Here is a 13,158-nt window from a genome sequence, read left to right on the forward strand (position 1 = left end):
CATCTTCATTATCAGACAATGAAGATGAACTAGAGGATGATGCGTTAAATTGGAAATGAGAATTCATTTTCAAGTTTGTGAGAGAGTTGGATATTGCGTCGCATTATATAATAATTTATCAAAAAATATCACCGTTGGATGAGATTGCCTTATCAGTATTATGACCGTTGGATGAGATTACATCTAATTTTGCCCGTTGGATGAGATTACAATCTTATCATCATCTTGATCGTTGGATGAGATTGCCTTATCTACAATCTGGCCGTTGGATTGGATTGTGCTATCTACAACCTTATCAGTATTATGACCGTTGGATGAGATTACATCTGATCTTGCCCGTTGGATGAGATTACAATCTTATCATCATCTTGACCGTTGGATGAGATTGCCTTATCTACAATCTGGCCGTTGGATTGGATTGTGCTATCTACAACCTTATCAGTATTATGACCGTTGGATGAGATTACATCTGATCTTTCCCGTTGGATGAGATTACAATCTTATCTTTTTTCTACTATAAGTAAAATATATCTGATTCATGAGATCATCACATCTTTAATTTTCATTCCAATCAAATCTTTATTCCAAGCAATTCAACGGCTTCAAATTCTAGAACTGCTTCATACAATGTCGAAGAAGACAGAGTCTTATGTCATATGTATCTTGATATATCCCAAAATCCTATAATAGGTATCAATCAATCCAAAGATCAGTTTTGGACTCGTATCGAAGAAACTTACAACATCAGCAAACCAAACAATCTACAAGTACGTAACAAAAGATCATTGCAGTGTCGCATGAGAAATATACTCCGTGAAGTTGGAAAACTAAGGGGATGCATTCGTCAAATTGAAACTCTTCGCCCAAGTGGCGCATCAGAAGAGGATATTGTAAGTATTTCTTATTCAACTATTTATTAAATTACAAGTTTAATTTCTTATAAGATAATAGTTGGATATTTTCGTACAGTTAAATCGAGCAAAAGATTTGTTCATGCAAGATGCTGATTTTAGTAAAGGCTTCAAATATGATCATGTGTGGTATATTATGAAAGATATGGAGAAAGTCTCGAGTGACATCAATCCAATGAGCGCACCAGCAAGAATGCATGTCACAAGTTTGGACTCGTCACAGTCAGATAGCCAAACACCAAATACTCCAATATCAGGTTCTCTTGGATTACCTCCGTTTTCAATTAATTTAAGTAGTGATGAAAATGCAGGCGGCACCTTCATCCCAGCGACCTCTTGGTGTTAAAAAATCTAAACTAAAGAAAAAAAGGGACGACAATATGTTGGAATTGATATCTACAATGAAAGAAGGGCATCGCGATCTTATAAATGTATTACAAAAAGGATCCACTGAACTTCAACAAAGTTATGAGATGAAACTCCTAGCATTGCAAAATGAGCAGCTCAAATTAGCAAATCAACAAAAAAAATTGAAACTAGACAACAACAAATAGCATTAGCAACCCTTCAAGAGGAGAATAAAGTTTTGTACATGGATCTAAGCACGATAGGTGATCCTGAAATGCGCGAAATTGTTCGAAAGGAACGAACCAAAATTTTGAAAAAAAAGAAATGAAGAACATGGACAACACGAAAATGACACATTTGGGAAATATTTTGGTGATTTTGGAGGATCGGGATCTAATTTAGGAGATTATTGATCATCTACATTGTTTGTCATTTTAATGTTTTTATTCGCATTGTTATCTTTGTAATTTTTAATTATGTATTATCTTCGAATTTGTATTTCAATTATGTAGTATCTTTATATTTTGTATTTCAATTGGGTATTGTAATTTTAATTTCAAAATTTTGCTGTTGGTTTTTCTGATAATTTATCAATTATATATTTACGAGAGTTCAAAATGTCAAAAATAATAAAAAACTTGAAATATTTTTATAAATTTTCTAATATAATTATAATTAATTTTTTTTCTGTTTTAGTTTTTATTATGAATTATATAATATTATTATTAAAAATGTTTAATATATATTTATATTAATTAAAAAATAATAAAAAAATTTAAAAAAATAAAAAAAAGGCCCAAACCCAGCGCCAAAATGGCGCTGGGCTTCTCCTCTGCGCCAAATTTGGCGCAGAGGAGGGAGGCTGCGCCATTTTCATTTTGGAGAAATGGCGCAGCCTCCGTTGGAGTAGAAGCCTCAGTGTGCATCGATGTCTAGTGGCTGAGGTTTTTGTTGACATTAAAAAATCAAATATTAATGTTTGGATTTAATTTTTGTATTATTTCAAATGAAAATCAAAATATATAAATTTATGACTCGAGATTTGAATTATGAGTAGGTCTCTTGTGAGACGGTCTCACGAATCTTTATCTGTGAGACGGGTCAATCCTACCGATATTCACAATATAAAGTAATGCTCTTAGAATAAAAAAATAATACTTTTCATGGATGACTACGACTCGTGAGATCGTCTCACATAAATTTTTGTCTTCAATCAGAAGCTAAAAATTTTAAGCCCTGAATGCAATTTCGAATATTATTAAATATGCTGCGTATAATAATAATAAAAAAATTAAATATATTATATGGAATTTTTTGTTATTCTGTGTACACACGTGCATATTCCCCAAATTCCAACAAATAGAAAATTAAATATTCTACAATAATAAATAATGACGATTTTCAACATTCAAAAGTTGAAAATTCCATCACATTTGACGTTGATCAGCAGTACCTTTTATTTAAAGGTCAGTAGGTAAAACAATTCATCCACTGCTTGGTTACGGTCTCAGTCAACATGACAACGCAGCAATTTTGTATACTTTTAATTTTCTCTTATCCTTCTGTTGCTTCTAAGAAATGCACGAGCACCACCAATTTGAATTCTGGATATACAGACACTAAATAGTACAAAGAATTATAATTTTGATATATTAGGTTTATTTTTTCGTGTGTTTTTAGGTCGTCGAAGTTCAATGTTAATCCAATAATTTGTCTTTGTATAGTAACGAGCGTTTGTCGTTTGCCTAGAGATAGCTGGTGATAAATGTACAATTCAAATCTTTTAAAATCAACAACAGCTCAAGCACCACATTTCGATTGACAGAGACAATTATTGCATCTAAAAATTTTTCTCCTATTAATTACACTTCTTGCAATGAATGAGAATCGGATTTGTAACTCTTAATTAGCTCTGATAGGACCGAACGTTTGCTGTTTTACCAAAACTATAGCGGTTGGTAATAATGTAACTCAAATCTTTTAAATCGTAAAAAAACCCAATTACCATATTTTGATTGTTATAACTAATAGATACAATTATTACAACCAACGCTTTGTTTTCACTTTCAGTTTTTTCTTTGACGGAATGCTAGTATCATGTCAAATAATGCTGACAATTTGACACAAGAAACTAGTGTCATGACACCAAACATTGGTGATATATCAAAGTCATGGCAACACTCTTATAAAAATGATCAAATGTGAAACAAAGACTAACTTATGAGTCATGGTGGATGTATTTTTATATTGACACACATTATGACATTTTTTTTCTTTTCAAGGGTAATATAGAATAAAATAAATAAAAGAGATCTAACTGAATTCAATGTGTCACGACAGTTGCTACGACAAAGTGAATATATCTCCATTGTTATCATTCTGATTAAAAGTTTTTCAGTTACTAGTGGTGCAAATATATTCAACACATTGTTATTCATTCATCGAGAGATGATGTGATGTTCTCGGGAGAGAATTGTCGGTGTTATCGAAGGGAGTTCGATTGAAACGGATTGCGAAGATGAGTGGTGCTAAGTCCTTGTATGATAACATTTTATATTACTGGATTAATTTGATATCATAACGTGACCCCGTAGACGTAGGTTTTTTGGCTGAACTATGTTACAATTCTAGTGTTCTTGTGCTCCTTATTTTATTGTTTATTTGATTAACAACCAATTGTATAGAATAAAATCACTAGTAAAGCAAGACAGCACATTTCAAAGTGTAACCTGAATTATATACATAAAATATTCCAAATTGCAATTGCTTCGCCAATAAGTTGATGATATTATTATTCTGTACATAAATTGATATCATTGTAAATTATTTGGTGCTATTACACTTACTATGTACAGTGTAATATAATTTTTAGCTGATTCCTTTCCAGGTAGAAAAGAGAAGATGAAGAAGGATAATACTATATTTGTTGGGGATCGATAAAGAGTTTAGAAGGGGTGAATAAACTATTTCCTTTGTTTGACAATTTTGCAAATGTTGCTAGAATCCTGTTAGAGATTATAGCTGGTCTTGTTCGAATGTAAATCCAGCAGATCACAATAAGTGCGGAAACAATTCAATGGAGTACGATGAGAAATAATAAAACAGTAGGCAGTAGAACAGTGGTTGTTTCTGGAAGTTGGAAAATAAAATATTCTACGTCTCCCCTTCTTCTGTTTCCAGAAGGTATCACTAAAAGACTTTGGATATTACAGTAAAACACTTGTACACACCCACTTCAGTAGTGCTTACCCTTAGCATACTGAAACTCTTAGTTACACAACTCCGTAAAAACGAATACAACAAAGTTCTGGAAAAGACTTTTTCCATTTTACAAACTCTTCTCAATGATATTAAAATATTTAGCTTGAAGAGATTTTCGAAATAGCAGCAGCACAAAGTGATCTTAGAAGATCGGATATGATAATAAAGCGTGTGCTACTTTTCTGTATATTGAGCTAGAAGATAACTAGTTGATGAAAGCTCAAAACTCACGTTGGAATAATCATTGCGTTGATAATGATAATAACGTTTTTCTATAAAGGATTGATCTTCTTATCTATAGAAAGCTTGAGTCCAACGTAAACAAAAACGGCTTCTTTTGACTTCTGATATAATCAGCTTTATCACCTAAAAAGGGTCCTGCAGAAAGCCTTCAGAATAATCAATATTTGCTTTATACCAAAACTGGTAAAGTGTAATAAATGACTTTGTAAAGCATTAATGGTACAATTAATGCTAGTACTAGGTAAAGTAACGATAACATTTAAGATTGTAACGATCAAGCAAAAGACGTTAAGTTACTTCTGCTTGAGCTAAGTTCTGCTTATAAAGCTACGTTCGGCTTCTGGTTTTTCTAAGCTGATAAGTACTCGAAGAGTACTGCTTTTGTTAACGCGATACGAGAGCTTCTGCTTTTATATAGTCTTCTGGTTTTAGCTATCGCTACCTACTGGTTTTGGCTCTCATCACCACAATTAAATTAAGTCTAACCATCTTCAAATTTATATAAATCTAGTGTATTTATTTGCATTAATTTCATTATTTTACGCTTAGTTTTAAAGTTTTGCAATGCATTTGACAATATTTGCTTTTGCTATATCAATTTATTTTTTCAAGTTTACATTTATTTTCGAAGACAGGATGCGTAGAGATCATTTATAGGGCGGGTAATTATTAAAATAATTAGATAAGATGTAGAGTGATTAGGAATAAATAATAATATGTTTAGTTTCATGTACTCTATAAATAGACCAAACCTCGAAAGTCAAGAACTCTACACTATGCTGAAGTTGATCGTAATTATCAAAGTATTCTAGTTTTATCCTTCTAGAAACAGCAAAATGAGAGAAATAGAAGTATTACGTTATGTTCGAACTTTCATAGACAAATCATGCGTAAACTTTAATTAAGAACAGTCCAAGTTATTGATTTGAGAATTGTTGAAATATCAACACTTGAATCTCAGTGGGCTATTTTCCGTGTAACAAATTTGTTGCTAGCTTGTTGATATTTATACGATAGAGATACAAATTTATCATTGTTAATTCGACACAATTTAGAGAAAATTTTGAACTTTATTAGGTGTTAATTCAATCTTTTTATCATAACAATATTATTATTTTGAATAGTTCTCTTGTGAGACTGTTTCACAAATCTTTATTTGTGAGACGGGTCAACCCTACCGATATTCACAATCAAAAGTAGTACTCTTATGCTACGTTTGGTTGAAAGGATAAGATAAACTAATGATTAGTATGTAAATGATAAAGAAAATGATTGTGGTAGGATTGTAATATATGGTGTAAAATAATATTATGTTTGGTAAGATTTTTAAGTGTAGGATAATTTTGAATTTTTTGATGAAAAGACAAAATTGCCCTTTCCCTACACGGCGACGGCGACAGTCGCGGCGGCCGGTCGGCCGGAAATGGTCGGACGGAAACGGCTGACGGGGGCGGCGGCCGGAAAAATCGGCCGGCGCCGGCGCCGGTGGTCGGCCGGCGGTCCGTCGGCGGTCGGCCGGTGGTCGTGGCGGCGGCGGTCGGTGGCGGGAAGTGGTGGTGAGTTTGAATATAAGAGAAGGGTAAAATTGTAAAAATAGGAGGTATTAAGAGTTGGATAAATAATCCTAGGGGGTGAGGAGTTATTATTTTAACCTACCTAATATAACCTAATCATTCATAGGAGGGATTGACTTGGTTAAATAATCACGCGTACCAAACAGCTGACTAGGCATGATAAAAAAAATAATCTCGCCTAATCACGCGTACCAAACGCTCTCTTAGCATAAAAAGTAATAATTTTTCATAGATGACCCAAATAAGAGATATATCTCACAAAATACGACCCGTGAGACCGTCTCACACAAGTTTTTGCCTATTATTTTTTTATTGAAATTAAGGATTAAAAATCACGCTCAAATTCAATTATTAACATGTCTTTAAATTTAAGAAGCTCTTAATTTTTGTAAGTAAACACCTGAAGAATTAGAATTAATAGTATTATCTCATGCTAATCACCGGCAATCTAATATTAAATTTCAGTCTCCTATTTTTTCAGGTGGTTTGAATTATTTAAGTATGTTAATTCATGATTGCCGAGTGCCGACAAATGTTATATATTAAAAAAAAATTACCGGAGAATTCAAAATAGAATTGTCAAGCATGATAGATTTTTTAAGCGTAATCTCCGAAAGATTTGTAAAGTTAATCTTACAGTAATTAGCCGCAAATTATGTCCCGATGAATAATCACGTGCGTGGAAATGAGGGCCGGGTCATAAAATATAAGGGTAGGTATAATATTATTTTATGAAATAAAAAAATCATAAATATTTAATTTAATTTAATTTTTAAAAATAACTGTAGTTTGTTTTGAATGTGTTTAGAAATCATTAGTTCGATTTCTCCTTCTTATATTTGTATGCGTGAGCAATATCAAATACATATGTAAGATTAGAGGACAACTACCAAAAAGTTCCCACTATTTTTATCTAATAATTGATCAATTTACGATTTTAGTTTCCTGTATTTTTAAAATATCCATCTTTGGTCTTAATAGGACTATTCAACAATTTTGGTTAAATATTTTTTTTTACAAAATACTGAAAAATATTGAGTTGTAAATTTGTTTGATAAATTAATAAATATTGGTATAGGATATGAAATATACTAAATGCTAAAATTAAAAGTAAGATTATTTTTAGTTTGTATTTTTTTTTTTTTGCATTATATATATTACATCCGCTAATGTTAACGTAATTTTTATAACATAAAAATATTATTTGAACTCCATTAATTTTATGTAGATATAAAAAAAACTATTAAATTTAATATGTATCTATTTTATTATTTATTTTGAGAAATGTTTGAATAAAAAATATTAAATATACTCTGATAAATAATATTTAATTTAAAATAATAATTTTGAATTAGTACCCATATTTCTCATATAAGATATTATGATTAATTTCAAAAGTTAACTTGTAAGCTACAATCAAAATTTTTACACCTAAATATTTTATGTATTTTTATAATAAATATCCTCATATAATTAAAATATTCAAGATTAAATTCAGATTTTTGTTATTATTTTATATTTTTTATATGACAAAAAATACGATAAAATTTTAAAATTATTAGTTGTTGGCATGCACAAATATAGTATTTAGGTTTTTAAAGGTAAATCGAATGTTATATTACATTAGAAAAATAATTAAAAGGATATTATTGTCTAATTTTTAATTAAATATGTATGGTGGGGTGTTATTAACACTTTGTGGAGAATAGATAAAATTCTCCTGAAATAATTCATCTTCATTTAATTTAAAAACCTCATAAAAACTTATTTTAGTAAATTTATTGTCTATCTATATCGTAGCTCAATAAAAATAATTTTATATCAACAAAAAAAAAAATTCAAGTACGAAATTATTTGCTCATTAGTTTTGGCTTACTTTTTTTGAATGTGTTTTAATTATTAAATCAATAAAAGAATTTGAATTTGCTTTTTAGACGACTAATGTCTAATTTTTCGGCAGTAACTAGCAAGTCCATGCCACGATTTCATTGTTGAATCAATAAAGAATTTGAATATTATACACTTAATTTTTTTCTTTCATTTTTATTTTCAAGTTAAAAAACATTGCCAAAATAAATTATAGAAGTCGACGTACGTAACATTAAGTTATTTTATATTATATTTATCGTAAATTTTTAATTACGATTTAATTTTCAAATTTATAAATAAAATATCTAAAATGAGAGTTGTCGCTCCATCACATCTATGTCGACTTATAAGTCGGTTAAATTATTTGTGATTATGATTATTATAAACATTATTGGAACAAAGAGTAGGTCTCTTGGGAGACGGTTTCACGAATCTTTATCTGTGAGACTGGTCAACCCTAGCCGATATTCATAATAAAAAGTAATACTCTTAGCATAAAAAGTAATATTTTTTCATGGATAACTCAAATAAGAGATCTGTCTCACAAAATACGACATGTGAAACCGTTTCACACAAGTTTTTGACTCGAACAAAATATTGATTATAAATCTTGTAATAATATATATTCATTTCAAAATAAATAAGATTATAAATTATTTTTAATTTTTTTTTTTTTTAAAAGTTGGGGTAGGTTCAATTTTTATGGGGCACTGGACCCCTAGAAAAAAATTAAAATTATAATAAAGTGAATTAAAAAATAAGAAAAAGAAACAACAAGGACACACCCTTTCCAGCTATAGAAACTGACTCGATAGTCGAAACAAGTTATGCCTTGCAAGTTCATGCAACCGAAGTTGTTATTTGTTACGCAAGTTCTATTAATTAATATTTTGTCCAAACAAATTCCCCATTTCTTGAACAAAAAGTCAATACACAAGTCCAATAGTCTTCTCACGTGCAACGAAAAATATGATATGCTGGTTAATTACTCCATTAAGACAATCTTTGAGTCGTGAATGAAATGATGAATGATAAATTCATTATTTTGTTCATGATATTAATATTTCGTAGAACTAGAGTTAAATATCAAATAAAATAAGGATGAATAATCAATCAATGTATTATCACCCGAACCAAATAGTGAGTATTTTTTTAAGTGCAGTCACCAATACATTGAGATAATCTAGATTTTAATTATTTTAACACTACTAGTTATCAATGATTTAATTCATTCAACAGGTAGGATGGAATGATAGATATAAGATGATAAAACTAGAGGTGTCAATTTGGGTTGGTTGGGTCGAGTTGATTAATAGTACTATTCAAAAATTGTTCAACTCGATCCCAACCAGAACCCGAGCCAACTCGAAAACTCACCGCCCGAACCAACCCGATCAAACTGATTTTGAATTTTTTATAAATTTTTTTTAAAGAAAATTAAATAAAATTCAAAAAAATAATACTAATATTTTAATTTAAAAACACAATAATAAAATCTCCCTCGTATATATAATTTAAATTTAAAAGTGTAATTGTAGAAAAATAAAGCATATTTACTAAATCAAACAAACAATTGTTTAAAAAATAAAAAATGTTCAAAATAAATATTAAATTATGAAAATTTATGATATAAATATACAATTAATATTTTTTCAGAAATACAATATATAAAAATATAGACAATATTTATTAATTATATTTTTTTAAAAAATAAAATAAAATTTTCTGGTAAACCCGAACCCAACCCAGCCCGATCATTTTTTTCGGGTCAGCTATCGGGTCCAACTCGATATGACCCGAAACCCAAAAATCCCAAATCTAAACCTGATTTTTTTCGAGTTGAACCGTATCGGGTTGGTGGGTCGTGTCTGATTTTGACATCGCTAGATAAAATGAAAGATAATGATAATTAGTTATTTTTTAACTTTAATTGTCTTAAAACTCGATATTGAATCTCGTTTTCCATATCAAATGATGATTAACTAAAACACTAAATTGCTCAATACAACAATACAAGATCGTTAAAAGAGAATACATAAAAAGGAAATTTATAATACTACTCAAGTAGAATAATAATAAATTATTATATTTGAGATCAAAACCCAATCTAATATTATATTTGATAACAAAATGCAAACGCAATCAAATTCATAACTTTTGTCCTAACAATCCTTGTCTTTTTGTGCGCCCCCACACCTAAGAATTCCATCATATTTCATTTTAATTTTCTAATTTTTTGTAATTTGGATGAATCCAATCTCAAATGATACTTCCTCGCTCCTCCACACAAGCCTTCCTCGAAGCCCCCTATCACAATTTCAATTCCTTATATATTCAACTTCTTCAATGCCATAAACAAGAAAGAAGGGAAGGAAACCCCAAATTCCAAATCAAGAACTAATTTCATTTCAGAACAGGGAAAACACAAAAGACCCTTTTCTGTCCTGAGATTGTTCGAGGTTTTTTGTTCCTAATATGGCTTCACCCAATGAAAGTTCAGCTCTGGAGTTGATACGCCAGCATCTTCTTGATGACTCTGCTTTCATGGAGTATTATTGCCCGGATGCTAGTTTTTCATCAGAATCACACATTTCAGGAACTTCAAGTAGTTCTGATTCTGTGGTTTCCGAGATCACGAACAATTCTTGTTCATCTTCTTGTTCAATCGATCAATCTTTGGCATTTTCTCCTGTAAATTTGAGCTTCTCGAGCACGAGTTACAGCGGAAATATCTCCAGTTTCTTGGCTCCTAAAACTGAGTGCGAGTTCTTGGGATTTGAAACGAAGCCTAAGCTTTGTAAAAGTTTAACCGAAAGGAAGCCTTCGCTCAACATATCTATTCCTCGAGTCAACAATCCGGTCACCGGTTTCAAGGTGGTTGATCAGAAAGTTGAGGCGAATCCCGGCGAGGGGCGGCACTACAGGGGAGTCAGGCAGCGGCCTTGGGGGAAGTTCGCGGCGGAGATACGCGATCCGAACAGGAAAGGCACTCGGGTTTGGCTGGGAACCTTCGACACGGCTGTGGAGGCGGCGAAGGCGTATGACAGAGCGGCGTTCAGGTTGAGAGGCAGCAAGGCCATTCTGAATTTCCCACTTGAAATAGAAAACGTGAACATCACACCGGATATTACTCCGCCGCTGGAGACTTGTTGCCGGAAAAGGGCGAGGGGCAGTGAGGTCGAAGAGAAAGGGAAGAAGGAAATTAAGAGGGAAGAAATTCAAGAAGTTAACGGCGAGAGCGAGTTAACGGCGGCATTACCCTTAACGCCGTCAAGTTGGACGGCCGTTTGGGATTGGGTTGATGAGAAGGGTATCTTTGAGGTTCCGCCGTTGTCGCCGTTAGTTACCAATCCAAGTCTGGCTCTTCAGGGTTGATGAGTTGTGTATATCATAATATTAATTTAGCTATTTATTATATATTTTTCAAAATTAATATAATATAGCAAAAGAATTATGGAGAAGAGCGAAAGAATTGCACCCGACGAAAAAGATTGGGGTGTTACAGCAATTTAAGAAAGTTATGGGGAGGAAAAGATGATTAGTAACTACTTTCGGGTGTATAGATTAATTAAGATGTTATTTCTTTAATTTGTTTATTCGTTTGTTGAGGTGGAAAGTAATTACATTTCTGTCGAGGTGATTAATAAACTTTCTTAACTCAATCTATTCACTATAAGAAAAAAAAGCGAAAGACAACGGTTTTTAACTGTTGTCGTAGGTAAAAAAAACTGTTGTTAAAGCCACTGTTGTTAAATGGTGCGCTCAAAGACAACGGTGAAAAACCGTTGTCATATACATCAAAGACGACGGTGAAAAACTGTTGTCGTAGGTCTTGTAAAACTGTTGTTAAAGACACTGTGGTTAAAAGGGTGCGCTCAAAGACAACGGTGAAAAACCGTTGTCGTGGACATCTAAAGACGACGGTGAAAAACCGTTGTCAAAGCATTGAAAAATCGTTGTAAAACAAAACTTTTGCGACGGTTTTTCGAAACAATTCCGTCGCTAATAGCGACGGTTTTTCTAAACAATTCAGTCGCTAATAGCGACGGTTTTTTTGTCAGTCGCTAATAGCGACGGTTTCTTTGTCCGTCAGCGGCCTTGGGGGAAGTTCGCGGCGGAGATACGCGATCCGAACAGGAAAGGCACTCGGGTTTGGCTGGGAACCTTCGACACGGCTGTGGAGGCGGCGAAGGCGTATGACAGAGCGGCGTTCAGGTTGAGAGGCAGCAAGGCCATTCTGAATTTCCCACTTGAAATAGAAAACGTGAACATCACACCGGATATTACTCCGCCGCTGGAGACTTGTTGCCGGAAAAGGGCGAGGGGCAGTGAGGTCGAAGAGAAAGGGAAGAAGGAAATTAAGAGGGAAGAAATTCAAGAAGTTAACGGCGAGAGCGAGTTAACGGCGGCATTACCCTTAACGCCGTCAAGTTGGACGGCCGTTTGGGATTGGGTTGATGAGAAGGGTATCTTTGAGGTTCCGCCGTTGTCGCCGTTAGTTACCAATCCAAGTCTGGCTCTTCAGGGTTGATGAGTTGTGTATATCATAATATTAATTTAGCTATTTATTATATATTTTTCAAAATTAATATAATATAGCAAAAGAATTATGGAGAAGAGCGAAAGAATTGCACCCGACGAAAAAGATTGGGGTGTTACAGCAATTTAAGAAAGTTATGGGGAGGAAAAGATGATTAGTAACTACTTTTGGGTGTATAGATTAATTAAGATGTTATTTCTTTAATTTGTTTATTCGTTTGTTGAGGTGGAAAGTAATTACATTTCTGTCGAGGTGATTAATAAACTTTCTTAACTCAATCTATTCACTATAAGAAAAAAGGCGAAAGACAACGGTTTTTAACCGTTGTCGTAGGTAAAAAAAACTGTTGTTAAAGCCACTGTTGTTAAATGGTGCGCTCAAAGACAACGGTGAAAAACCGTTGTCATAGACA

General features: G+C 32.4%; 3 protein-coding genes across 3 annotated transcripts in view; all 3 read left to right on the top strand.

The window, feature by feature from the left end:
- The window catches only part of LOC142539388 (large ribosomal subunit protein eL15-like), an 88,415-nt gene that overhangs the window by 8,005 nt on the left and 67,252 nt on the right, over positions 1-13,158 (top strand). The gene's annotated exons all lie outside the window — the stretch shown is intronic.
- On the top strand, positions 10,536-11,868 carry LOC142539311 (ethylene-responsive transcription factor 5-like). The gene has a single exon (XM_075644696.1). The coding sequence runs from the start codon at positions 10,682-10,684 to the stop codon at positions 11,579-11,581; it is 900 nt and encodes a 299-aa protein (XP_075500811.1). The 5' UTR covers positions 10,536-10,681; the 3' UTR covers positions 11,582-11,868.
- Positions 11,660-13,028, top strand: LOC142520765 (ethylene-responsive transcription factor 5-like). The gene is made up of 2 exons (XM_075623889.1): positions 11,660-11,702; positions 12,268-13,028. The coding sequence occupies exons 1-2, from the start codon at positions 11,660-11,662 to the stop codon at positions 12,735-12,737; spliced, it is 513 nt and encodes a 170-aa protein (XP_075480004.1). The 3' UTR covers positions 12,738-13,028.

The sequence above is a fragment of the Primulina tabacum genome, chromosome 1 (assembly GCF_025594145.1).
Source record: "Primulina tabacum isolate GXHZ01 chromosome 1, ASM2559414v2, whole genome shotgun sequence".
Lineage (NCBI taxonomy): Eukaryota > Viridiplantae > Streptophyta > Magnoliopsida > Lamiales > Gesneriaceae > Primulina > Primulina tabacum.

What these genes read in the sequence shown, in the direction of transcription:
- LOC142520765 (XM_075623889.1), top strand. Translation starts at nt 11,660, where the DNA reads ATGGAGAAGAGCGAAAGAATTGCACCCGACGAAAAAGATTGGG. An exon ending in ACCCGACGAAAAAGATTGGG is followed by an intron (nt 11,703 to 12,267) that starts GTGTTACAGCAA and finishes TTTTTTTGTCAG; the next exon opens with TCGCTAATAGCGACGGTTTC.
- LOC142539311 (XM_075644696.1), top strand. Translation starts at nt 10,682, where the DNA reads ATGGCTTCACCCAATGAAAGTTCAGCTCTGGAGTTGATACGCCAGCAT.